Raw genomic sequence first — 21,703 nt, forward strand, 5'->3', positions numbered from 1 at the left:
TGAACGCCGTCTTTCGTCATCCTCATTCGACCAAGCGAGACCCTGCGCCCCCGCGGAAAAGGGCCCGCAATGCGACCGCTGACAAACTCGTCTGAACAATTTCTCGCGCCGACATCGTGCCTTGCTCCAACCTTTTTTCTCTTACACAAGCAAGATGGCGCCCACATTTACTATAGACGACACCAACGATCTGGATGTCACCGTTAACTCGAGCAAAATGAACGCCAAGTCCGGCACGCGCACGCTTCTCCTTGCCCCTCCTTCGATAGCAGCACATCCTGAGGCGCTCAACCGTGTGGTAGAAGCCCATGACAGAGTCCATACAGACATTCAGATGCTTGACAGATTGGCCATGGGCCTTGTTACTCTGCCGCCCGCGACGTATGACGTTATCCTCCTTCTCACAAACGCAGACGGCTCCCGTCCACAGCTCGTCGATCGAACCGTCATGAACAAACTCTTCGAAGCATTGAAGACAAATGGCAAGCTCAAGAGTCAGGATGGCAAGCTCGGCCTCACAGATGGCCCCGAGAAGACCGAGGGGATCTTGGCCGGACTGATAATCAGCGACGATGGCTTTAAGAAGCCAGACATTGGGGGAACTGGCGCAGTCCCTCTTCGATTTGGACGGAAGAATGGCGCAGCAAAAGCCAATGCAGACGGCTCTGTGCCACTCTCACTTAACGGAAAGAGGAAGAGCTTGGAAATCTCCAAGGATGCGGCGAAGCCAGTGCAGCCTGCAGGCGTTGGATTCGTCGACTTCAGCGACGACTTGGACGAACTCGTGACCGGAGACGACGATGACCTGATTGACGAAGATGAGCTGCTCACGGCCGACGACTTAGCCAATCCAATCATACAGCGTACGTGTAGCTAAGTCTCCACCTGGCTTCTGTCCTGCAAATCTAACCCTCTCTCAGCACCAGAATGTCGACCCAAAGCGGGCAAGCGACGTCGCGCTTGTAAAGACTGCACTTGTGGTCTGAAGGAGAAACTTGAAGCCGAGGATGCCGCCAAACGTGATGCAGCGGACAAGGCATTGAAGACAATGAAGCTAGGCGCGGATGAACTGGCAGAAGTGGACTTTACGGTGCAGGGCAAGGTGGGCAGCTGCGGAAACTGCGCACTGGGAGATGCCTTCAGATGTGACGGCTGCCCCTACATTGGACTGCCCGCGTTCAAACCCGGGGAGGAAGTCAGACTTTTGAACAACGAGGTGCAACTCTAGAAGCGGCGAGATTGTCAGGCACGTTGCAGCTTCATTCTGCGAAAGATGCTTGGATAGACAGAGTCTCGATCCCCCCACAGAGATGTATAGGCTTTTTCCGCACCGCTGCGGGCGTCAGCGTCAAGAAGAATCCCCAATGACGGACACAATAGATCATGTTGGCTAGATCTCTACTAGTTCTTTGAATTGTGGAACGGCGTGCATGTTTTAAAACTCGATGCCGTAGGTGTATTTTTACATTCAGATCTAGATGTCTAAATGCAGCTCTACTTGTGATATGACACATCGTTATCGATGCAACTGACTATCCAATCAATTCATGCCGATCCTCTGGGTTGGGCCATCTTTCGTGTACTGTTCTTCATTTTCGTCGTCAGATATCAGATCGTCCAATTCGTCATCGTTGGTTTCGGAGACAGGCCCCAGCTCCTCGTCTCTTTGACTCACGGGTGCGTACTGGGTCGTCGACGCATTGCTGGAAGCGGCGATATCCTTTTGTACGGCAACGTAGATTGCACTGCCAAGGATCAAACCGCTGCCTATGATGCTGAGGGCTCCTGGTGTGGTCCCAAATATCAGCTTGTCAAACCCAAGAGCGAAGAGCATCTGCGTGTACACCATGTTCGTCGCCCGGCTGCTCTTTTCGTACTGCAGACCCGAGGCGAGCAAGAACTGCATGATGAAACCGCAGGTTCCGAGAAAGAAGAGGTAACTCCACTCCCACAGATTCGCAGGGAGCAGGAAGCCCACGTCTGGAAGAACGAACATCATCACAGTGGAAACGATTGTGCACCACGTAGCGAAGTAGTTCACACTGATGAGGGCATGTGCTCGTTTGCCGATCCACCGTAGCGTTGTGTATGCTGAGGCGGCACCCAAGACACCCAACATGGCGATGGCCACGCCTTTGGCACGCTGCTCGGCCGTGACGTGCGTATAATCGAGGGACGGATTTGGGGTCGCAGTGCCATTCGTGAGTGCGGCCATGTCCGAATCGCCACTTGCAGGGAGTGTCTCTGACGGACGCCCCGAGAACAAACTCGTGGGACGCGCGATGAGCACGACACCAAACAGGCTCACGTAGGCTGCAATCTGCTCCATGCGCGTGAACGGCTCCTTGAGGATGTAGCTGCATGCCCAGCAAGCGATGCTTGGAGCCAGGAAGGTAATCACTGTCGCGTCGGCAAGCGGCAGGTATAGCAGACTGTAGTACATGCCGAACACGCCGAAGAAGCCTCCCAGGCCTCTCGCTACGAGCAACGGCCTGACCTCCTTCTTGCCCAGGGGGAAGTCGGGGATTTTCTTATAGTACATGTACAGACTCGCGAGAACAACAGTGATGCTCATTCGCGCGAACAAGACCTGGAAAGGATGCAGGCCCTTGCCGTTGTTTCCTTCTAGTTCAAGAATTCTGTTTCGTCTTTGGATCAGCCCTCGTCCATGTTTACGGCGTTTGAATCGTTGACAGGCAAGGCTCACCTTGTTGTGACGTTCATTAGCGTGCCAAACACCTGAGCCAGCAGCACCAAACCAAGACCCTTATTCCTTGCCCAAAATTCCTGAAGTTTCTTCCCGACCTTGCCGCGTGGTGGAGCGGGCGACCTGCTTGCTATACGGCCGAGCGGTTGCAACGCTATCGAGCCTCTGCCTGGTCGAACGAGGCCGTTGTCGTCCACCGATAATTCCGAGAACACATCGGGACTTGGAATTCGCGCGATACTGTTGGAGTAGAAATGGCCTGGTCGGAGGTGCGATCCGTCTCCTTTAGCCTTGCTCTCGACATTGACCTTGCTGTTTTCTCTCTCTTCGGTCATTCCCGGGGTTCCTACGGCTTTATCATTGTTCCGAAGGTTTGCGGGGACGCTCATAACGGACCATAGCAGATGCAAGCCTTCTCTTGTATATGAACGCAGACGGGGTTCCAAAGGCGGGCAAAGAGCAAAGCGGAAGTATGGAAAGTAGTGGATAGTGGGAGAAAAGCGCTCTGGCGCCACTTATCGATGTCTTGTGCTCCCCAGAGCGGAGGAGTTTTTGCGGCCCCAGCCGCCCACGATAGGCGCAGACCCAGCATGCGACCCACTCATGATTGTGCATGTGTCGTCAGAGTTTTGGCGGACGCGGCGGGCTGGGAAACGAGACGCTCGGGCTCCCGCAGCTCCGCGCTTCATGATTCAAGCCCCAGCCCAGGGTTCTGATACAAAAAGGCTGGCAATTGACTGAGACAGGCTGCGAATTTGGACCTCCAACCTCTTGATGTGCCTTTGCGTGTCCATCGACAAGGCGAAACATTCCCATTGTCCAGGTCTGTCTGTGCCTTCATCTTCACGTGAGGATCGGTCCCCAAGATAGGAAGCTCGTAGATCGCGTGTCCCTCGAGCACAATTGGCACATCGTCAGCTGCAGGCGTGCAGTACAGCAACACAAGCAACGTGTTCTAGACGGACATAGCCGCACTTTCCACGGATAATATGCAGCTGGGGAAACTTCAGCGACGTCTTCGGCCCTTAGATGGTTCGAGTCCGGAGCGACTGCTCCATGACGCCTGTTGGTAGCTTAAAGCGGGTACTGGGCGCTTTACACTGCCCAGATATGCACTTCCAGAGCTTGTTGTACGGAGCATAGTTCGGATGCATTTATCGATATACTCCAAATATGTTGTACACGGCGGTGCAGCTACTTATGTCAAGATGTTTATAGCAAGAACATGCATACCGAGCGTCTATTGCTTCAAATGTCCGCATGCCGATAACACAAGTAAAAGAGCAAGGAATCGGAGCACATCGCTTCTACTTTCTCCACAGGCAAACAGTATCTCGTTGATGCCTCGCAGGCCGCAGTTTTCCCTCCGCTACGTATCGCCGTTGAATTTATAGCTGGCACATTGTCAGACAAATTCTGCAAAACCCTACGTGAGCACCATTCAGCTAATTCGAGCCTCGCGTGGACGTGACACGAGGCGAATATCGTATGATGGTTTGCGTATCTTTCGTACGCTACAACATACTTCATCTTGATTCATTCTGAAAGATGAAAATTACTTCTAATCGTTGCATAGCTGCTCTGTGCGTCCGCAATAGCCACTTACAACCATGATTTGCGGACGAGTTCTTTCAACCTTGTAGCAGGATTCTTTGTCTATTTGTCGAATGCATAGAGAACGACCGGATCTCTTACCTCATATCAAGCCTAACAGGCCCGAGGATCATGACTAATTCTTTATTGATATCTGATGGTCACCACAGCCACATAAATAAACTTAAGTCCAGAGAGACAACATGCGCCGCGCGGCTATATTGATGTCTCTTTATTTCGAATAGGGAGCCATTCATGTCTACAATAAAGTGGCGAGATTCTCTTGACTCTTCTTTCAATCGACCTGACATAATGACAAAGTTCGTCTTTCAGCTCAGGACAATGCCACCAGCATGCAAAGCTTAGTCACAGTGTCATTGCACACGCCTTGCATTTATATATGCGAGAAGGCATCGAATCTCGTATTTCAATCTGATTGTCAAGTTTCTTTATATTAATTCTCATAGCTGTCTAATAGTCTGTTGAAGCTTCGTATTTGCTACGTCTATAATAGGTCTCTTGAATATCCAAACCATTGTACTATCTTCTGGAATTAATCGTGGCTCATCTCGGGAATCTCTAAATATATAAAAGCACATCGACGCTTATCATGTCCATCTACCGCACCTCTGCTGTTGCTCATACGCAGGCAATGCTTGGACTCCCCAACCCAGATGGAACCAAGCCACCGCATGTTGACAAAATCATAGCAAGCGTGGATGTGGAAGATTTGTCATGCAACCGCAACTGGCCGATACTAGAAGTAGGAATCGCTCGACTTGATACACGTAACGTATATAATCTTGACCCTGAAACTCACGACGATTTAGAATATTTAAAGCACATTGAAGCATATCATTTCCGCTTCCAGGAAGTGTACCATATGCGCAACACCGCCCGCTGGCTGAGTGCGGACTATGACCGAGCCGACAGGTTTTTGTATGGAAAATCGGAAATAATTACCCGGGAGCAGCTCCAATCCGTGATCTCACAACTTTTGCATGTCCAGGATACACAAAACCAGGGTGCTTACCGCGACGTGCACATGATCACCCAAGGTGGCACCCACGACTTGACGAATCTGGGTAAATTTGCAAAACCAAAATTCAACTTTACAGAGGTTGTACCGAACATGACCCTCGAAGAACTCCAGATAACGGCGAGGAATGCATCAATGTCAATTTTTGCCGCATGCAACGGACAACGACCAAGTATTGAAAAGATAACACGCGGCGTTGGCCTTGAATGCCTGCTGCTCCACAATGCAGGAAATGATGCGGTCACACAGTTAGCTTGCAACATTAAACTGGCACTCCAGGAATATCGAGAGCGAACTACCTTATCCGAACAGCAAGAGGAGGCCGAAATGTCTCAAAACGACGAATCACAAAATGCGAAGGGCTTGGCCGGTCAGGCACATAGTGAAGGATATGCTCTTTTCAAGCCCAACTTTTATCACCTGCTGGAAGACGAAGCTGACTTAGTAAAGGACGATAGTTCCTCAAATGCAGAGCTGCAGGATGACTCCAAGCAACAGGAAGATGACGCTCTACGGCTGATGTATAAGCTCAGTGGTTATCTGAAGGATATGCCATCGCAACCCATCGTCGGTTCTTACAGCTATTGCACAAGATGTGGTTCTAATGCTCACGAAAGGGTGGATTGTGACTGCAAATCCTTCATCGAATGTAAGCGTTGCTTGAGTCGGTATGATCATGTCACGCGGAATTGTCCGCAGAGCGGACGTGTTGAGGATCGTCTTGAACTGACACGTTTGAAGAACTATCAGAATTCCTGGGCCAAAGACGTGTCTCGTGGACGCACACCGAAACCATACATACCACTAGCGCAAACAAATCTCAGCGAGAAAGATCACGTTCTAGAGTCGGAAGAGGGTCGTGCAGCCATTTCCGCTGCTCGTCAGGAGGCAGCACTTGCAAAGGCTCTTCAAGATGCCCAGTCGTTTCCTGCTTTACCAAGCAATACACGACCTTCCAGCTCTTCCGCTCAAGCCCTGTCAAATAATCCAGCGACGTTCTGGGCGAACTGGACTCCGGCATTCAAAGCTGCTGGAGCACCTTCAAATCGATTCAATGATACACCTCCGTAAGCATAGTACCCAATTGTCTTCACCAACTCATTTGTGAATCGTAGCCAACGAAGGAATCTATACTGCGGCTTTGCGAGTCCATTTGTTTTACTGCAGGTATACAATCAATGAAGAATCTCCAAGTCAAGCAGAAAGCACGCAAGGTCGTGTATATACGGCAGTGCAACTCCTAGTCATTTCGTAAAATTATGAACTCGCATCTTGCCCGCTTCCTCCGCGGTTCTTAGATTAAAGTACGACTCTTGGTCGGTTATGATTAGTGTCATCGTATCTTGGAATAAAAGGGTTAGAACCGAGTATATAAAGCTGAAAAAGCGGGCAGCGGCGTCCGTTTGCAGGGTGAACGGAAGCCACGACCGCTCGGGTCCACTTGGCACGAAGCTGATTTCTGTCAATTGTGCCTTCCGTTATGTGCATGTGCGTTGGCTGACATAAAAAGGATCACGATATGGACTGCAACTTATTAGCATTCCCCGTTCCTTCTGGAACGCCGTGTTGTATGTTGCTCAGAGGCAAGTAGTTTGCTTGCCGGTTCACATCATGCCTTGCTCCATGCAAGTAAACCTTGGAAAGCTACTGTTTCGCTATCCTAAGGCAAATTTGCGCGGAATTGCCGTGTCTCAGCTTGAAATCTCGACTCCGGATGGCGTACAAAAAGAAATACGGCATTTTGACCGATCCTGCTTGGAGAGCTCTTGGCTCTCTCGTGGACAGAATCTAAAACTTGAGCTCATTGTCTCGATTGATGGAGAGTTCCTCCGAGAGACGGAAGTGAAAAAGCTGTGCGAATTGTTGCTAAGGGCAAAGGTACTGAGCAGCTTACACATGAACAGAACTGGTGATGATGCTAATAATACTAGATGTGGAGCCAATTGGGACTTTGGACTGCGGCAGTTTCAGGCACCTCTCAATCGAGTTCGACCGGAACAAGCAGCTGCGTGGTTCTAGACTTGAAATATGTTCGGGACAGTGGCAATCAACAACAGCCAACCATTTATGACATTTGCTACCGTATACCGCCGTCGGATATTGCCCCACCGAAAGGAATTGACGCAGCTCGTGTCGACGTAATCAAACTCAACTTGGCTATCACTCGACACCAACAAAAGAAGGGGTCGACGAAGAGGAGAAAGACAGACATTAACATGCTGGACGACAGTGGAGAGGATGAGCTACTCTTAACACCACCAGATGAAACTGTGACTGAGTCGAGCGCTATGCTTGTTATAGTCGACGCAGTGTTGAGGAAGTATATCGTAAGCGACGCGGGCAGGCATGGAAAAGGCTGTTCCTTTTCTAGTGGGTTGACCGCAAAATTTCTCGATTCTTCAACTCCTTTAAGTTGGGTCATTCCTTCAGTAATCTGTCCAGGTTTCAACGAGGTCTGTCGTCAATAAGCTACACACTGAAAGTAACTGACATGATCAGCAGTCCATATCTACCCGTGTTTCCCTCCTGCCTACGATAGCGCATGCAATGTCGCAATCGTTATATTTACGGGCAAGGTCGCCGACATTAAGACGTAAAATGTTAGATCTGTTCAGCGCCAGCCAAGATGAGAGTGGGAGATTAGTCAACAATGAACTCGAACCAAGCAGAGTAGCGCCCCCTTCGCAATATCGCTTCGAGCTGCTGTCAATGAAACTCTGGACCATACTGCAAACACAGACTCGAAAAGACAGACGCATGCCCAAAATCTGTCCGCTTGGAGTTGACACGAATGATTCGGATAGAGTTGACGACGAAGACTTGTTTGCTTCACAACTAACTGAGAGCCAAACAACTGATAGCGAGACCTGTGAGATTGACATGTACGCAGAAACGTGGCGAGATGAGGACGACCTAGGCAACAATGATCTCGTATATGAAAATGCTTTCGGTTTTGAAAGCGAAGAGCTGAGTTCGACGCCGCGATTCTCTTTAGACGCTGCCATGTTAGAAGACGAGGATGATGATGATGACCTGTTGCTCGATTTAATGCTCGACGAAAGATGTTGTGATAACTTCTAGTCCGGGGTGGAAAGGAATCAACCAATCGAAAGTCAATTGTCAGAGTAGATAGCAAGCAAAACTCTTTGTGACAGTAATTGTACAGCTTCCACGTCTATCTCGCCCGGTATATGACCACTGTACATGGCTTCTTTTCGTCATCTCAGAAACCCATCGCTGTCCCAGTGTGAGCGCACCACTTCATTTCTTGCCTTTCGAGACAATCATTGCGTCCAAATCTGCGCGCTCGGCCAGCTCAGCCTCAATCTCCTCAATGAGTGGGGTGAGGTAGGGCGTATCCTCGTCGGGTTTTGTCCACTCCTCCTTCGGCAACAACTGATGGGAAACGGAGCACTGAAGATGGGGTTAGACTTGTTGGACAACACACAGATTTTCGGGAAAATGACGGACCTGGAACGCCCTTCGGATTCGGAACACGCGGTCGTAGGCTTCCTTTGGGGGGAGACGCTTGAGGGCGAGCTGGACGGTTTCGTTCTCCTCGGGAATGAGATCGTCGGCCCTGTTCGAAAACCGCATTAGCACTCACGGCGTCTGCAGATGCTGGCTCCGACTTCTGAGGCGTCAATGGCTATGGATGGCGGATGGAAAGCGACGTACTTCAGGCCGAGTTGTCTGTAGCCAGCAGCGTTGCCGTACCAATTGGCAAGCGGCTTCATCCAGCTGTGCAGCCATGGCCGCTTCATGACATACTTGGCAAGCGACGGGGTCGACATGGTGACGGCAGAGTGTGCTTCTGGCGGATGGTGGGCGGATGTGCGGTGCTGCGAACGAAAGTCGAGGTTGTGGTTCAAGATTGTCGGCCAGCGGAAAGCTGCCTGCCAAGCACCAACTTTACTTCGCGCCGCCAACGATTGGTCGCTGGTCCGAAAGCTCCCGCTGGCTGGGCGTAGAGCGGACTCGGCCAGAGGAGTCCAGAATGCCATGCGCGCCCAGGTGGACCGACGTAATTGAGTTAACTCAGTCAAGTTAAGTTGCTTCTTTCTGCTTGACCGCAAACCTTCGTCACGCACTCGGGCTCTTTCCCCTCCGCCGTGCGAGCCAAGATCAGCGTCTCTGCGTCCTGGCCTGCTTCTGCTCTGCCAACGGCTCCTGCATGTCCATGACGGGCTAACAGCTCCTGCGCCTGGGTTTGCCATCTCTGCTCCAACTTATCCTCTCTTCCAAGGATCCTACTCACCTGACCTTTCTTCCATTCCACCGCCGCTTCTCTTGACCTCTTTCGCCGACCCCAGGCACACGACCCGTTGACGCCTCCATCGCTGTACGCCTTCTTTGCTTGAGACTGGTTTTGCCCCCATCTCCATTCCTCCAGCCTCCTTCTGTTCCCTGCTGTCGTCCATGGAGTTGGTCAATCGTTGAAGCGGCCTCCACAGCTCTCGACGTGCTGCGGGGCTTCAGCGCTGCGCAGGCACGAAGCTGTCTCTTATTGTCCTTTCTACTCTCATCTGCACCCGCACGCCCGGCCAAGACACACTCCAAGACATAGAGAAAGAGAAGCTGCACCGAAGGTTGCTGCTGGATGCTCCTCCTCGTCAAGCCAGACGTCTGCAAGCGGGGGTCCCTACCATGTCCAGAGAGGGCACCGGACTCGACGCGCAGACACCAGCCTCATCACCATCTTCATCTTCACCGGCTACCAACCCACCCACCCTCACGAAGAACATAAACACCGCCTCCAAAGCGGGAGGCACCGGCGCCCCTCGCGATGTCCTCACGGGCCTCACGAATCCGGTGACCCACCTGGCAATCTACTGCGCAAAAATGCCAGATGCGAGCATCAATAGCTTCTGCGGTGCCATGGGAGGCATGGCAAGCGGCATTGTGACCTGCCCGCTGGACGTCATCAAGACAAGATTGCAGGCACAGGGCAGCTTCCGGCGGAACCCGCACCCAAAGTCGACGACGCTGTATCACGGGATGATTGGCACGGCGCGCACGATATGGAAAGAGGATGGCATTCGAGGCATGTATCGCGGGCTTGGGCCAATGCTACTGGGCTATCTGCCGACCTGGGCGGTGTACATGACGGTGTACGACATGAGCCGCGAGTACTACCGTCATCACGTAGGTATGTTATCGCACGAAACGTTCCGGCGCCTCGTTCGACTAACGGCTCTTGTAGACAGTCTTTGGTTTGCTAGAATATACGCCTCCATAACGGCTGGCGCTTGTTCAACCATAACGACAAACCCTATATGGGTCCTCAAAACCCGGATAATGGCTCAAGTTAGCGTCAACGCGCCTCCAGAGGCTCAAACACCCTGGCGCTACAAGTCTACTTTCGACGCTGCTCGCAGCATGTTCCGCGAAGAAGGAATTCGTGTCTTCTACTCGGGTTTGGCCCCTGCGCTCCTTGGTCTCTCCCATGTTGCTATTCAATTTCCCTTGTATGAGTATCTCAAGCAGCGCTTCACCGGTCTCGCCATGGGCGAGAACACGACCGAATCCGACTCTGAGAATCACTGGCTCGGCATTCTCGCAGCGACGTTCCTGTCAAAGATCTGTGCCACATCGGCAACTTACCCGCACGAGGTCTTGCGTACACGGTTGCAAACACAGCAGCGAACCGCGGCGCCGAGTCACATGCATGACGAGATCAGCTTTCGTGGCAGGTTGGGTGGCGGCTTGCATGTTCCACGTATGCCCGGCGGTGCGAGCTCTGATGGCATGATTAACTTACCACGGTATAAAGGTATGATTCAAACCATCGCCACGATTGTCAAAGAGGAGGGCTGGCGTGCGTTCTACTCCGGACTAGGAACCAACATGGTGAGGGCAGTGCCGGCGGCGATGACGACGATGCTCACGTACGAAACGATGAAGACGACAATACATAAGCTCCAGACTGAGGGGAGGAGAATTATGATTGAAGAAGGTCTTTGAACCGGACAGATAACGCTTGCTGGTGTGGAAGGGAACGGTCTAAACTCACCAATTTGCGGACATAGCAGGATCATCGTGCGCAACTATGGCTACTTCGCATGAGACTACTCCAATGAAGAGCTTACGACACTGCAGCTCGAGTACGCGTTCACAGCAACGCTCGCGCCGACGACAATGCTAAGTGCACTACGAATCACCTCCGAAATACCTACTACTAGTATACTCTTCTTGTACATACCATACCTAAAACTCGCTGAGAGGGAGGACGACAAAAAAGCGAGAAGAGATTGATTGACTTATACTCTCTCCTCTTTCGTCGTCGACATTTCTTAACAACTGTTACATTTCTAGTGCGACTCCAGATTCTTTACCCCAGTCAGGCATGATCAGAAGACCTGATCAAGATAAGGCACAAGAGCATCGACAAGCGGCGGCGTTCCGGTCACCTGATTCTTATCTGTCTTCGCTTATGAGAGACATTTCTATCTCTGCTTGCGTCAATTCCTAGCCCAGAGGTGTGGGATATCTCCGGGAGGGGGGGTTGTATCCTTTCGGGAAAGGCTCTTCCCTTGGTTCACATTTTCACACTTTGTAGATATATAAATATGGATACGGCAGGTGATTAAACGAGAATAACAATTCCACAGGTATTAAAGAATTTGGTGTCTAGAGAAACCCTCGTGACTTCGTCTTTCCACGCCGCCTTGGTTACCGTGGGTGGTAATTAGTCTCTATTTGCAAATTCGATCCCGTCTAGATCCACGTAGTTCATGGCATATGGTATGTAGAGATTCTGGTTGGGAACTGGTGTTTTTGTTGCGGCTCTCGAGACCCTGCCAAGCAGCAAGAGGCCTCATCCCTGCCAGCAGATTGAAAGAAAAAAAACTTTCCTGTTCGTCAACCTCTTCCTTTTCTTCACTCCACCTTCGCCCAAATAATCGCCACGAAGCTACACACAGAGAAGAGAACTGTTCTCTTTCTCACTATTCGCTTTGGGAGAAAGTCCCCGGACAAGCTTGCTGCTTGCAGTCAGGCCTGCGGAAACGCGCTCCCCTCAGAAGGAGCTTACCTCTGCACTTCCTCCGCTCTCTGCTTCCTCGCCCGCCGTACCGTTCGTACTCCCCATCTATCACTCCTTCGTAGGGCTCAGCCTCAGCCTGGAGACCATATGGACGATGATATGAGTCCGAGCTCCATCGGTTGGGCGAGTTTCGCACACGAAGTTGCGATCTGGACGGTGGAGGAGGTCGATGGGACATGTTGCTGGTAGCAAGAGTGGGCTCATAGGGCGCTCAGAGGATGCTTTCGTCGATGTTGTATGGTTATGCGATTGCCTTGCTCTTGTGGTTCGAAAGATCGACAGGAAGACAGGTAACTCGATGGGGCTTACTCTTGGTGCGAAGGTGGAGTCAACAATACCTTCTTTCTTTCTCAAGCCTGCGTGGATGCATGATGTGCATGGGTGCTATACTCTACAGCGTTCCTCGCCTGTACTGTGCTAGCTCACAGAACGGCGAGTACCGCTTGCCCATGATCGGCATGCCACTTTTCAAGCTCTGTCGAAGGAGCCGGGCTTCTTCCATTCCATTTCTCCTCATCCTGCCACGGGCAAAAACGTTCAAATGATGAGACAAAAGTATAGAGTCAAGCACTGAAGCTGCACTGTCTTCCGATTTGTTTCGGAATGGCATGAAGCTCTTGACGATTACATACTACGACGGTATCTGATGAACGCTTTCACCACTTTGCTGAATGGCTGTCACTTTGTCAGTTGCAAGAATTCCATTCTTTGTACTTATTAGTCCATAGAACAACAAGAAATGCCATGGTGGTAGCATTATCAGCATTCTACATGTTTGCCCAGAGTCTCATTCATCGTTTCGAATACGAAAGCAACTGGCATGGGCAATCGTTCTTCATTCATAATTTAAGTAGGCTTGCATAGCGAATTGGGCTTAGACAGGGCGTATCAGTAGCGAATCGCCATTACTGCAGAGCATGACGACGAATAAATAAATTTTTAGTTAGATTTGTCCGGTTGATGGGACAGTTCGTACAATGTCGAGGTGGAAAAAGGTACATCCATCGTCTGCGCTTTCAGAAACTTTACCACATGAATCTTTGCAGCTTTCCAGGTTCTTGAGGCCAAACAAAAGGCTTATACAAGAACATATATCCAGTTCCCGCAGCAATGACCAAAAACCAAATCGTTTCGAGAACATGGCCATAAAGGCTATACAATGTTTGCCGACTCCTTGAATCCTTGTGAGGCTTGGACGTTTTATCGTCTGCCATCTCAGATTCAGAGCTAGCCAAATGCATTCTCCATACCATCCACGGAATGATAGAGTATCTAGGCTCTACGAGCGGCGCAGTGATCAGAGCAAGCGCAGTTGCAATCATCCAGACAAGGACAAAGCTTGTCCGGCTTGCGTCCACTTGAGCGACGGAGGTGCCGTCTTCAGATTCAACATGTTGCGCCAGTGGCCTCATGCCAAGTGTTTGAATCACAGCATAACCAGAGAGAACATATATCGGTGCGGCGATATATTTGATTGCGGGATGTCGTAGCAGGATCCTGAACACGTAAAAGACGTAATGTCTGTTGTCGGCTAAGATGAACGGATGCACTATCGTGTTATAGTGGATGACGACCATGCTCAGTGCTGTCAGAAGACCAAATAACAGCACTTTTCGTACCAGCTGTGGCCACGTACTGCACACTGCTACGTGGCCTTGGAGAAAAGCCTGCGCAACGATGGGCCAGGAGAAGAACAGCATGTAAGGCCAGATATAGAGCATCTGGGAAAGATGAAGCGTAGCGACGTGGTTTGATTTGTCCCCTTAAATGGTTAGAAACACTGTGTAAATTACATCGTGCATTTGCTCTCATACCTAACACGACACCGCCATTCCAGGCCACGAATCCCGCAAAACCGACAATGAGGGTGATGTAAGGAAACAGGATGGAAATGTTCTTCTTTGCATTCACCAGAGTGACAATGGCAAGGGATACTGCTGTCTTGGCATAGTCTGCTTTCCCATCAGCTTGCGACGTAAGAATGGAATCGAGGGGCTCACCTTCGATGCAAGCCTCGTATACGGGAAGATCGTATAATTCGACTTCACGCCATGAGTCCATGCACACTGCACGCCAGCACTTGCGACCATGCATTGCTGCAGCTGTCTTCTTCCTCAACGTTCGAGCAGAGGATATTAGAGAGAGGCCGGCAGGAAAGACGGAGACCCAGAAAATGTTCGTCTGGCGAAAGAAGAGCGCAATGACGCCGAATTTGAGCTGCGAGAATGCATCGCTCCATGAGGAAAAGCCTCGCCGACAATACCTCTGGAACGACTGATAGGCTAACAGGACCCAGAATACAGACTGCACGTCCGTGTAGTACAGCCCTGAGAAAAAGAACAGCGGAGGGAAGAGCCATAGGTTAGCGGCCGTGAGCACCAAACCGGCCTGTTTTCCCGGAGGCGAACGACTCTGAACTTGGCCGCGTATGATCACGTACGCGTATAGATAGCCGATCAGGACAGTGACAAGATTCAGAGCGCGCAAGTCCGATAGCGAGCATCTACCCGTTAGGCGATGTATAATCCAGGAAACAAGGTACAGACCTGGAGGCGTTGTAATCTTCGGGTCCCAAACATGAAACCGGTTCTTGCAGTACACTTGCGCTTGCCTGACGTGAAATTCTTCGTCCTATTGTCGATCAGACTTTGAGTGCATAAGACTTCAGTTCAGGTACATACAAGGTATGGTGCAGGAACCGCGGTGTTCACCTTGGCCAGCCACAGAGAACCGCATCCTGCGAGCAAAGCACCGACAGCAAGGACCGCGAGCCAATTATCCGTTCCTATCTGCGTCTTTTTGGGCATCCTCTGGGTCATTGGTATACCTGCATGCTCATGTCATGCATCTCTCTTTTGGCGTGCGCAATTGTTGCCAGAAAGCCGTTTCCAGTTTGAGCATGGTCCTGATCTTCAAGCCACAGCCGCCACATAACTGAGCCAAGCAGACCGTCGTCCTTGGAACTACGCATTCGCCTCAAGCTCTTGCAAAGACTGACTTCACAAAAGATTCAAGCATGGCGTTACCACTCCCCGCCGGTTTAACGCCGCCGGAGGTCGCTTTTTTGTGTGAAATGGAGCTCGTGACTGTAATTCCGCGACAGAGACTCGAGAGCTTGCAGTTGCTAGGAGTGAGTTGAACCCCGCCGTTCTGGCTTGTTGCTACATGTAGTACGTTTACATTCTTGTTCCGATCTTTGGGAAGCCTGCGACTGGGCGACCATTCGGCTAATCGACGTAGGGAATCACGCCAGCCTTGCAGCCTCCGCATAGAAACGACATACCGTTGTGGCTCGCTCTGCTCTTGAAGAAACAAAAACGCGCAAACATAATACCGCCGCCCTGGTTACACCCGGCGTCTCTTTCCCAAATACTCGAATTCGAGACGGAACATTCTAAAGAGGCGTTTTCGCCGCCGCCTAAGCTTCCACCAGGAAGTAGTACGACGAGTCCGCCTTTTTTGCCGTCAGCAACCGCCGAGGCGCAGCCGGATGCATTGCCATATCACTGGCTGGAGCTAGGCGAAATGCTTTTGCAGGCTGCGCCTGATGATTTTGAAGACGTGGATCAGGTCAGGAGATTGATGAGGGACCTGCGCGAGGTGCGGATGGCCAAGTTACGGGCAGGCGTGGACGAATTGGATGCCGCTGGAGGGCTAAGGTTAAACGGTGTTGGTGGGATGGAGCTTGCCGAGGGTAGACTGTTCATTGGCGGCGTTATTGATGGACTGAGGAAGATAAATGCTAGTAAAGAGCAAGCGAGGCGGGAGAGAGAAGCTGAAGAGCAAGAGAACGGCTATGCTGGCGGCGGCTACGACGACGACGATATGCTATAATCGCTAATGATACCCCTGATACAACGTGTGTTTTTGACGTTTCAGCCGTGTCCAATGTGACGGACTGTCGCAGTGTGCGCTTTACCCCCTTTGCGCGTTGTGACGATGATGATGATGATGATGATGCGATGGTCACCTCCATCCTAATGAAAGTTGAAGTATAGCTAGCTCTTGTGGCCTCTGCATTTCGAAGAGAACAAAATGAACGTGCCTCTAGCTGGAGGATAACTCGTGAACAATCTTGCGCAGCAAGATCTCGAATGAAGTGTCGGCTTCGGCGAGAACAGGCTGCCGAGTATCACCAGCGTATGTTCAACAGTCAGGCCAGGTGTCTCGGGGAACGACGGCATCTAGTCGAAGCAAATAGAAAGGGCCTTCTCTGCCTGTTTTTGCCTCGTTGCTCGCATTCAGGCGAGAGATGCGTTCAGCCTTATCGCCGAGGCTGCTTAGAAATGCGGGTCATGTGACCTGGCAAGAGCTGGGCGTTCCCTAGCCACACCTGGCTCTGCTTAGAACTGCAGACAGACTCCATAACGCCAGTCCGCAGACGACTTCGACGCCCCGCCACCGCTTTCCACGCCGACGCAATATTTTGCTCACACTCTTTCCCAGCACCGCCCTCCCCAGTTGGACTCTTTCCTTTTGCCGGCTCCTTGTCTTCACCTTCTCGGTCGCACGGTGAGCGCCAACACACTCCTCAGCCGCCCGCCAATTACTTACCCGGCCAACGCACGACCCCAACAACTGCTGCATGCGCACACAACACGCATAAGAACAGAGTTTCAGCTACTTGTCGGCTTCGCGGGAGCTCTGTAAGCATTGGGCAAAATGTCTATGTCGATCGAAGAGCTTGATGCCACTGTGCGTGCCTTCTTCGAGGGCCGAGGAGAGCAACAGAAGCAGGCACAGGCTACCCTTAATCAGGTTCGTAAAAGAAGGAGCCTTTTTGTTCGTCGGCCGACCCTAATGTGCTATCACAGTTCAAGGAGAATCCTGATGCGTGGCTCATGGTGGACAAAATTCTTGAGTCCGCCGCATACCCGCAAACGAAATGTGTGCTCCCCTCGTTCCTGACACCCCATGGCGTCGAGTAAGCTAATGAACTCAGATATTGGGCTGCAAATCCTCGACAATGTCATTCTCACGCGCTGGAAGGTTCTCCCAAGAGATCAGTGTCAAGGTAGACATTTTCCCTTGGAAAGCTGCAACACCGAAACTGATCAGGACTGCTAGGCATCCGCAACTTCGTCGTGAACTTCATCATACAGTGTTCGCAGACTGAGGAAAGTCTCCGTCAACAGCGCACGCTTCTGAACAAGCTGAATATGACGCTGGTCAACATCTTGAAAATGGAGTGGCCCCACAACTGGCCGACCTTCATCAACGAAATTATCTCCTCCTGCCACTCAAGCATACCTATCTGCGAGAACAACATGGCAATCCTGCGATTGCTGTCAGAAGAAGTCTTCGATTATTCCCAGGACCAAATGACTTCAACAAAGACGAAAGAGCTGAAGCAGACAATGTGCGACGAGTTCACGGCCATCTACCAACTGTGCTCCGAAATCTTGACCACCGCGTCGCAAGCGAACTTGATCAAGGCGACTCTGGAGACTCTGCTGCGCTTTCTCAACTGGATTCCGCTGGGGTTCATCTTTGAGACTCCACCGAGCGGCATGAGCCTCATCGATACCCTCCGCAGCCGATTCCTCGAGGTCCCTGAATTTCGTAATATCACGTTAAAGTGTCTAACAGAAATTGCCAGCTTGCACGTTGACCCCGCCTACAACGACAAGTTGGTTGCGATGTTCACCGAGACGCTTACGGCTATCTCCAAGATCATCCCGTTGTCAGTAGATCTCAAGTCTATCTACGCTTCGAGCAATAGCCGAGATCAGGAGTTCGTACAGAACCTTGCGCTTTTCCTCACAAACTTTTTCACCATGCATCTCTCTGTCATTGAGAACTTGCCAAACCAAGACTATCTGCAGCACGGTCATTTCTATCTAATCCGTATCAGTCAGATCGATGACAGAGAGATATTCAAGATCTGCCTAGAGTACTGGACTAAGCTTGTGTCTGAGCTGTACGATGAGCAACAGCAAATGCCGATTAGCGACATCAATCCTTTGATGATGGGAGGTCTGTCCGGCCTTGGCATGCCTAACGGAGGCGGCTTTGGCAATAGAGGCGGCCAAGAGAATCTTCGGAAGAACAAGTATACGCAAGTTCTATCTGCCTTGCGGACGTGCATGATAGAGAAGATGGTGCGTCCGGAAGAGGTCCTCGTCGTTGAGAATGATGAAGGCGAAATCGTTCGTGAGTTCGTAAAAGAGAGCGACACTATTCAACTTTACAAGAGCACGAGAGAATGTCTGGTATTCTTGACTCACCTAGACGTTGCGGACACGGAGCAGATCATGTCTGAGAAGTTGGCACGACAAGTTGACGGAACAGAATGGTCTTGGGCAAATTGCAACACCCTTTGCTGGGCTATCGGCTCCATTTCGGGTGCTATGAATGAGGAGACAGAAAAGCGTTTCCTCGTAACAGTCATCAAGGACCTTCTAGGTCTGACGGAAATGAAGCGTGGGAAGGATAACAAGGCAGTTGTTGCCAGTAACATCATGTACATTGTCGGGCAGTACCCGCGGTTCCTCAAGGCTCATTGGAAGTTCCTCAAAACTGTAGTCAACAAGCTGTTTGAATTCATGCATGAGACTCACGAAGGTACGGCAAATAAGAGAAGAACCATACAGGCACAAAATCGACTAACGGAAAACATAGGCGTGCAAGATATGGCTTGCGACACCTTCATCAAGATTGCGAACAAGTGCCGACGACACTTCGTTGCTCACCAGGCAGGTGAGACTGAGCCTTTCATCGACGAGATCGTCCGCAACTTGCGCCGAATCACTTGCGATCTGTCTCCCCAACAAGTCCATACTTTCTACGAGGCGTGCGGTTATATGATTTCTGCCCAAGGACAAAAACCGATCCAGGAACGTCTCATTGCTGGGTTGATGGAGACGCCGAATCAAGCTTGGGACCATATCATTGCCCAGGCTAACGCTGATCCATCAACCCTTCAGGATCCTGAGGTGATCAAGATCGTGGGCAACATTATGAAGACGAATGTGGCCGCCTGTAGCTCGATAGGAAGCTACTTCTATCCTCAGATCGGCCGCATCTTCTTGGATATGTTAACCATGTATCGAGCCTCCAGTTCGCTCATCGATGAGGCTGTTCAGCGTGATGGTGTGATTGCGACGAAGATGCCCAAGGTCCGCGGACTTAGGACAATCAAGAAGGAGATCCTGAAGCTTATTATTACCTATGTTGAGCGCGCAGATGATCTTGAGATGGTCCACAATACAATCGTGCCGCCTTTGCTGGAGGCCATCCTTGTTGACTACAAGCGCAACGTGCCAGATGCGCGCGAACCCCAAGTCCTGGAGGTTGTGACAACAATCATAAGCAAGTTACATGTATGTCGGAGACTGATTTCGAGCCAATCTACGGCAGCCCATATCAGCGCTAAAGAACAGAAGTACGCTAACATTGTACAGAGCTTGATGGAGGACCAAGTTCTCAACATCCTCGACAACGTGTTCGAATGTACGCTCGATATGATCAACAAGGACTTCTCCGAGTACCCTGAGCACCGAGTCGAGTTCTTCAAACTTCTTCGTGCCATCAACCTTCGATGTTTCCCTGCCCTACTCAAGCTCGACGGTAGGCAGTTCAAGCTCATCATCGATGCGTGCATGTGGGCCAGTAAGCACGACAATCGCGAGGTTGAGGGCGCAGGTCTTCTCATGTGCAACGAACTCATTTCGAACATGTCCGAGACCGATCCGCAGATCTGCAACACATTCTTCGAGAATTTCTTCACGAGCATCCTTCAAGACGTGTTCTTCGTTCTCACCGATAGTGATCACAAGTCGGGTTTCAAATCGCAAGCGAACCTCTTGGCAAAGATGTTCTGGCTCGTGGAGTCGAACAAGCTTCAAGGGCCGATCTACACTCCTGACCAAGCTCCTCAAGGAACATCGAACCGTGACTTCCTAAGGCAATTTGTCGGCACTTTGTTGTCAAATGCATTCCCCAATCTCTCTCCGCAGCAGATCAATAACTTCATCGATGGTCTGCTGGCAAACAACACCGACCAGAATCGCTTCAAGCTTATCCTTCGTGACTTCCTCATTTCTCTCAAAGAGTTTTCTGGTGACAATGCCGAGCTCTTTGCTGAGGAGAAGGAGCTTGCAGCTCAGGCACAGAAGGACCAAGAGCGTGAGCGTGCTATGAAGGTCGGTGGTTTGCTTAAGCCCAGCGAGATTGACGATGACGAGCTATGACTTGATGATGATATCTCGCTCGATGTTGCAGCGAGGTCACAGTTCGACTATCCTGTTGAGGTCTCTGTGACCTGCTCTGGCGGTAACGCTCGAGGCTCGCAGAATCCGGATGGGTGGGGATTCTACGGCTTATGAAGACTATGTGTATACTATTTAACAGTGTCTGACCCAAACACAAGTGCGAGGGGGTCGGCTTAGGAGACAACCTGGATAATACCAAGGATTTGGCCTGGTCAGAGAGTTCCCAGCGATGGGGCCTAGCCACAAGCACACGTTTGATTGTTTTCCTTTCCCCTCTCGACACGAACAACGGAAAAAAAAGGCATTTATTTTGATTACTGGCGGGTACGCGCATAGATATCCAGGAGCAGGGCGCTACCGCACCGAAATTTCAGTTTGTTTCATTCGTGAACTTTTCATTATCTGCGTCTTCGATGAGCTGATCGCCAAAAGAGAGTAGATCATGTAAAGAAACCAGTTTCATCTGAATCAAAGAGTATTAGTCAGTGATTTTTCAGTGCCTCTCGCATCTCTCACTTTGCTTGATCAAGTCTGGATGATGTCTTAGTACGTTGCTGATGTCAGGTAGTGTTAACCCCCAACCGCGCGGCGGTGGAGAATGCGTATGTTCAGTGTCAGGCGTTATGTGGATTTTTATTTCGAATTTCTTTTTTGCCACAGCGGCATTTAATTGATTCAGTAGTCGTCTCTCGAGTTCCACACCACTGCAATAACAGGCAAGATGAGTAAGATTTTTGCGCCTTCTCCACGATCGGTCTAGGCCGGTTGGACCTGCAACTTGACGGGAGAGCCAAAGGGTTTTACTAGCAACCGTTCGAAGAAAGTACCGTTTTGGATGCTCATTGTCGTAGCCGATGATGCCCAACAGTGTTTGTTGCAAAGCAAGGATGAATGTGGAGCAGGCCAGATTTCTTTTCCTCCCTTTTTTGTTGTCGAGGCTAGATGATCGAAGATTCTGCCTCGTGGTGACACGACGTTGTTTCTATACTGGCACCTTAGCTTCGCTCTCTTCCTCGTCCCGTATACAAGTAGCTATTCGTATCTGTATGACAGGAGCTCCATGCAAGATCTGATGGCCCGCGATTTTTTCTACGCGCCATCTGTGT

At 50.8% G+C, this 21,703-nt stretch overlaps 9 protein-coding genes across 9 annotated transcripts; 6 read left to right on the forward strand and 3 right to left on the reverse strand.

Annotated features, from left to right (window-relative positions):
- The first annotated feature begins 101 nt into the window (after positions 1–101).
- PV09_03706 (uncharacterized protein) lies at positions 102–1,571 on the forward strand. The gene is made up of 2 exons (XM_016356935.1): positions 102–863; positions 921–1,571. The coding sequence occupies exons 1-2, from the start codon at positions 155–157 to the stop codon at positions 1,226–1,228; spliced, it is 1,017 nt and encodes a 338-aa protein (XP_016215024.1). The 5' UTR covers positions 102–154; the 3' UTR covers positions 1,229–1,571.
- On the reverse strand, positions 1,361–3,287 carry PV09_03707 (uncharacterized protein). Its single transcript, XM_016356936.1, has 2 exons — positions 2,708–3,287; positions 1,361–2,639 (listed from the first exon to the last, which is right to left on the reverse strand). Exons 1-2 carry the CDS (start codon positions 3,094–3,096, stop codon positions 1,541–1,543), a joined length of 1,488 nt encoding a protein of 495 aa, XP_016215025.1. The 5' UTR covers positions 3,097–3,287; the 3' UTR covers positions 1,361–1,540.
- A 1,623-nt stretch (positions 3,288–4,910) lies between these two features.
- On the forward strand, positions 4,911–6,410 carry PV09_03708 (uncharacterized protein; the record flags this gene model as incomplete). The annotated part of the gene is made up of 3 exons (XM_016356937.1): positions 4,911–5,910; positions 5,957–5,988; positions 6,039–6,410. The coding sequence occupies 3 exons, from the start codon at positions 4,911–4,913 to the stop codon at positions 6,408–6,410; spliced, it is 1,404 nt and encodes a 467-aa protein (XP_016215026.1).
- Positions 6,411–6,950: 540 nt separating this feature from the next.
- PV09_03709 (uncharacterized protein) lies at positions 6,951–8,420 on the forward strand (the record flags this gene model as incomplete). The annotated part of the gene is made up of 3 exons (XM_016356938.1): positions 6,951–7,217; positions 7,271–7,666; positions 7,842–8,420. 3 exons carry the CDS (start codon positions 6,951–6,953, stop codon positions 8,418–8,420), a joined length of 1,242 nt encoding a protein of 413 aa, XP_016215027.1.
- On the reverse strand, positions 8,289–9,209 carry PV09_03710 (uncharacterized protein). The gene is made up of 3 exons (XM_016356939.1): positions 9,018–9,209; positions 8,811–8,919; positions 8,289–8,753 (listed from the first exon to the last, which is right to left on the reverse strand). Exons 1-3 carry the CDS (start codon positions 9,131–9,133, stop codon positions 8,601–8,603), a joined length of 378 nt encoding a protein of 125 aa, XP_016215028.1. The 5' UTR covers positions 9,134–9,209; the 3' UTR covers positions 8,289–8,600.
- Positions 9,210–9,410: 201 nt separating this feature from the next.
- PV09_03711 (uncharacterized protein) lies at positions 9,411–11,961 on the forward strand. The gene is made up of 2 exons (XM_016356940.1): positions 9,411–10,488; positions 10,543–11,961. Exons 1-2 carry the CDS (start codon positions 9,987–9,989, stop codon positions 11,301–11,303), a joined length of 1,263 nt encoding a protein of 420 aa, XP_016215029.1. The 5' UTR covers positions 9,411–9,986; the 3' UTR covers positions 11,304–11,961.
- A 1,309-nt stretch (positions 11,962–13,270) lies between these two features.
- Positions 13,271–15,358, reverse strand: PV09_03712 (uncharacterized protein). Its single transcript, XM_016356941.1, has 4 exons — positions 15,066–15,358; positions 14,385–15,015; positions 14,199–14,336; positions 13,271–14,146 (listed from the first exon to the last, which is right to left on the reverse strand). Exons 1-4 carry the CDS (start codon positions 15,201–15,203, stop codon positions 13,410–13,412), a joined length of 1,644 nt encoding a protein of 547 aa, XP_016215030.1. The 5' UTR covers positions 15,204–15,358; the 3' UTR covers positions 13,271–13,409.
- PV09_03713 (DNA replication complex GINS protein PSF2) lies at positions 15,359–16,236 on the forward strand. Its single transcript, XM_016356942.1, has 2 exons — positions 15,359–15,514; positions 15,625–16,236. Exons 1-2 carry the CDS (start codon positions 15,401–15,403, stop codon positions 16,216–16,218), a joined length of 708 nt encoding a protein of 235 aa, XP_016215031.1. The 5' UTR covers positions 15,359–15,400; the 3' UTR covers positions 16,219–16,236.
- Positions 16,237–16,752: 516 nt separating this feature from the next.
- Positions 16,753–21,154, forward strand: PV09_03714 (uncharacterized protein). Its single transcript, XM_016356943.1, has 6 exons — positions 16,753–17,142; positions 17,199–17,271; positions 17,327–17,398; positions 17,452–18,948; positions 19,006–19,706; positions 19,788–21,154. Exons 1-6 carry the CDS (start codon positions 17,047–17,049, stop codon positions 20,574–20,576), a joined length of 3,228 nt encoding a protein of 1,075 aa, XP_016215032.1. The 5' UTR covers positions 16,753–17,046; the 3' UTR covers positions 20,577–21,154.
- Positions 21,155–21,703: the final 549 nt, after the last annotated feature.

Source organism: Verruconis gallopava (assembly GCF_000836295.1).
Source record: "Verruconis gallopava strain CBS 43764 unplaced genomic scaffold supercont1.10, whole genome shotgun sequence".
NCBI classification, from domain to species: Eukaryota; Fungi; Ascomycota; class Dothideomycetes; order Venturiales; family Sympoventuriaceae; genus Verruconis; species Verruconis gallopava.

What these genes read in the sequence shown, in the direction of transcription:
- PV09_03706 (XM_016356935.1), top strand. Translation starts at nt 155, where the DNA reads ATGGCGCCCACATTTACTATAGACGACACCAACGATCTGGATGTCACC. An exon ending in AGCCAATCCAATCATACAGC is followed by an intron (nt 864 to 920) that starts GTACGTGTAGCT and finishes ACCCTCTCTCAG; the next exon opens with CACCAGAATGTCGACCCAAA.
- PV09_03707 (XM_016356936.1), bottom strand. Translation starts at nt 3,096, where the DNA reads ATGAGCGTCCCCGCAAACCTTCGGAACAATGATAAAGCCGTAGGAACC. An exon ending in CTAATGAACGTCACAACAAG is followed by an intron (nt 2,640 to 2,707) that starts GTGAGCCTTGCC and finishes AAGACGAAACAG; the next exon opens with AATTCTTGAACTAGAAGGAA.
- PV09_03710 (XM_016356939.1), bottom strand. Translation starts at nt 9,133, where the DNA reads ATGTCGACCCCGTCGCTTGCCAAGTATGTCATGAAGCGGCCATGGCTG. An exon ending in TACAGACAACTCGGCCTGAA is followed by an intron (nt 8,920 to 9,017) that starts GTACGTCGCTTT and finishes GTTTTCGAACAG; the next exon opens with GGCCGACGATCTCATTCCCG. An exon ending in GAATCCGAAGGGCGTTCCAG is followed by an intron (nt 8,754 to 8,810) that starts GTCCGTCATTTT and finishes CCCCATCTTCAG; the next exon opens with TGCTCCGTTTCCCATCAGTT.
- PV09_03711 (XM_016356940.1), top strand. Translation starts at nt 9,987, where the DNA reads ATGTCCAGAGAGGGCACCGGACTCGACGCGCAGACACCAGCCTCATCA. An exon ending in GTACTACCGTCATCACGTAG is followed by an intron (nt 10,489 to 10,542) that starts GTATGTTATCGC and finishes CGGCTCTTGTAG; the next exon opens with ACAGTCTTTGGTTTGCTAGA.
- PV09_03712 (XM_016356941.1), bottom strand. Translation starts at nt 15,203, where the DNA reads ATGACCCAGAGGATGCCCAAAAAGACGCAGATAGGAACGGATAATTGG. An exon ending in CGGTTCCTGCACCATACCTT is followed by an intron (nt 15,016 to 15,065) that starts GTATGTACCTGA and finishes GATCGACAATAG; the next exon opens with GACGAAGAATTTCACGTCAG. An exon ending in ATACGAGGCTTGCATCGAAG is followed by an intron (nt 14,337 to 14,384) that starts GTGAGCCCCTCG and finishes ATGGGAAAGCAG; the next exon opens with ACTATGCCAAGACAGCAGTA.
- PV09_03713 (XM_016356942.1), top strand. Translation starts at nt 15,401, where the DNA reads ATGGCGTTACCACTCCCCGCCGGTTTAACGCCGCCGGAGGTCGCTTTT. An exon ending in AGAGCTTGCAGTTGCTAGGA is followed by an intron (nt 15,515 to 15,624) that starts GTGAGTTGAACC and finishes TAATCGACGTAG; the next exon opens with GGAATCACGCCAGCCTTGCA.
- PV09_03714 (XM_016356943.1), top strand. Translation starts at nt 17,047, where the DNA reads ATGTCTATGTCGATCGAAGAGCTTGATGCCACTGTGCGTGCCTTCTTC. An exon ending in CGCATACCCGCAAACGAAAT is followed by an intron (nt 17,272 to 17,326) that starts GTGTGCTCCCCT and finishes TAATGAACTCAG; the next exon opens with ATATTGGGCTGCAAATCCTC. An exon ending in CAATCATAAGCAAGTTACAT is followed by an intron (nt 19,707 to 19,787) that starts GTATGTCGGAGA and finishes AACATTGTACAG; the next exon opens with AGCTTGATGGAGGACCAAGT.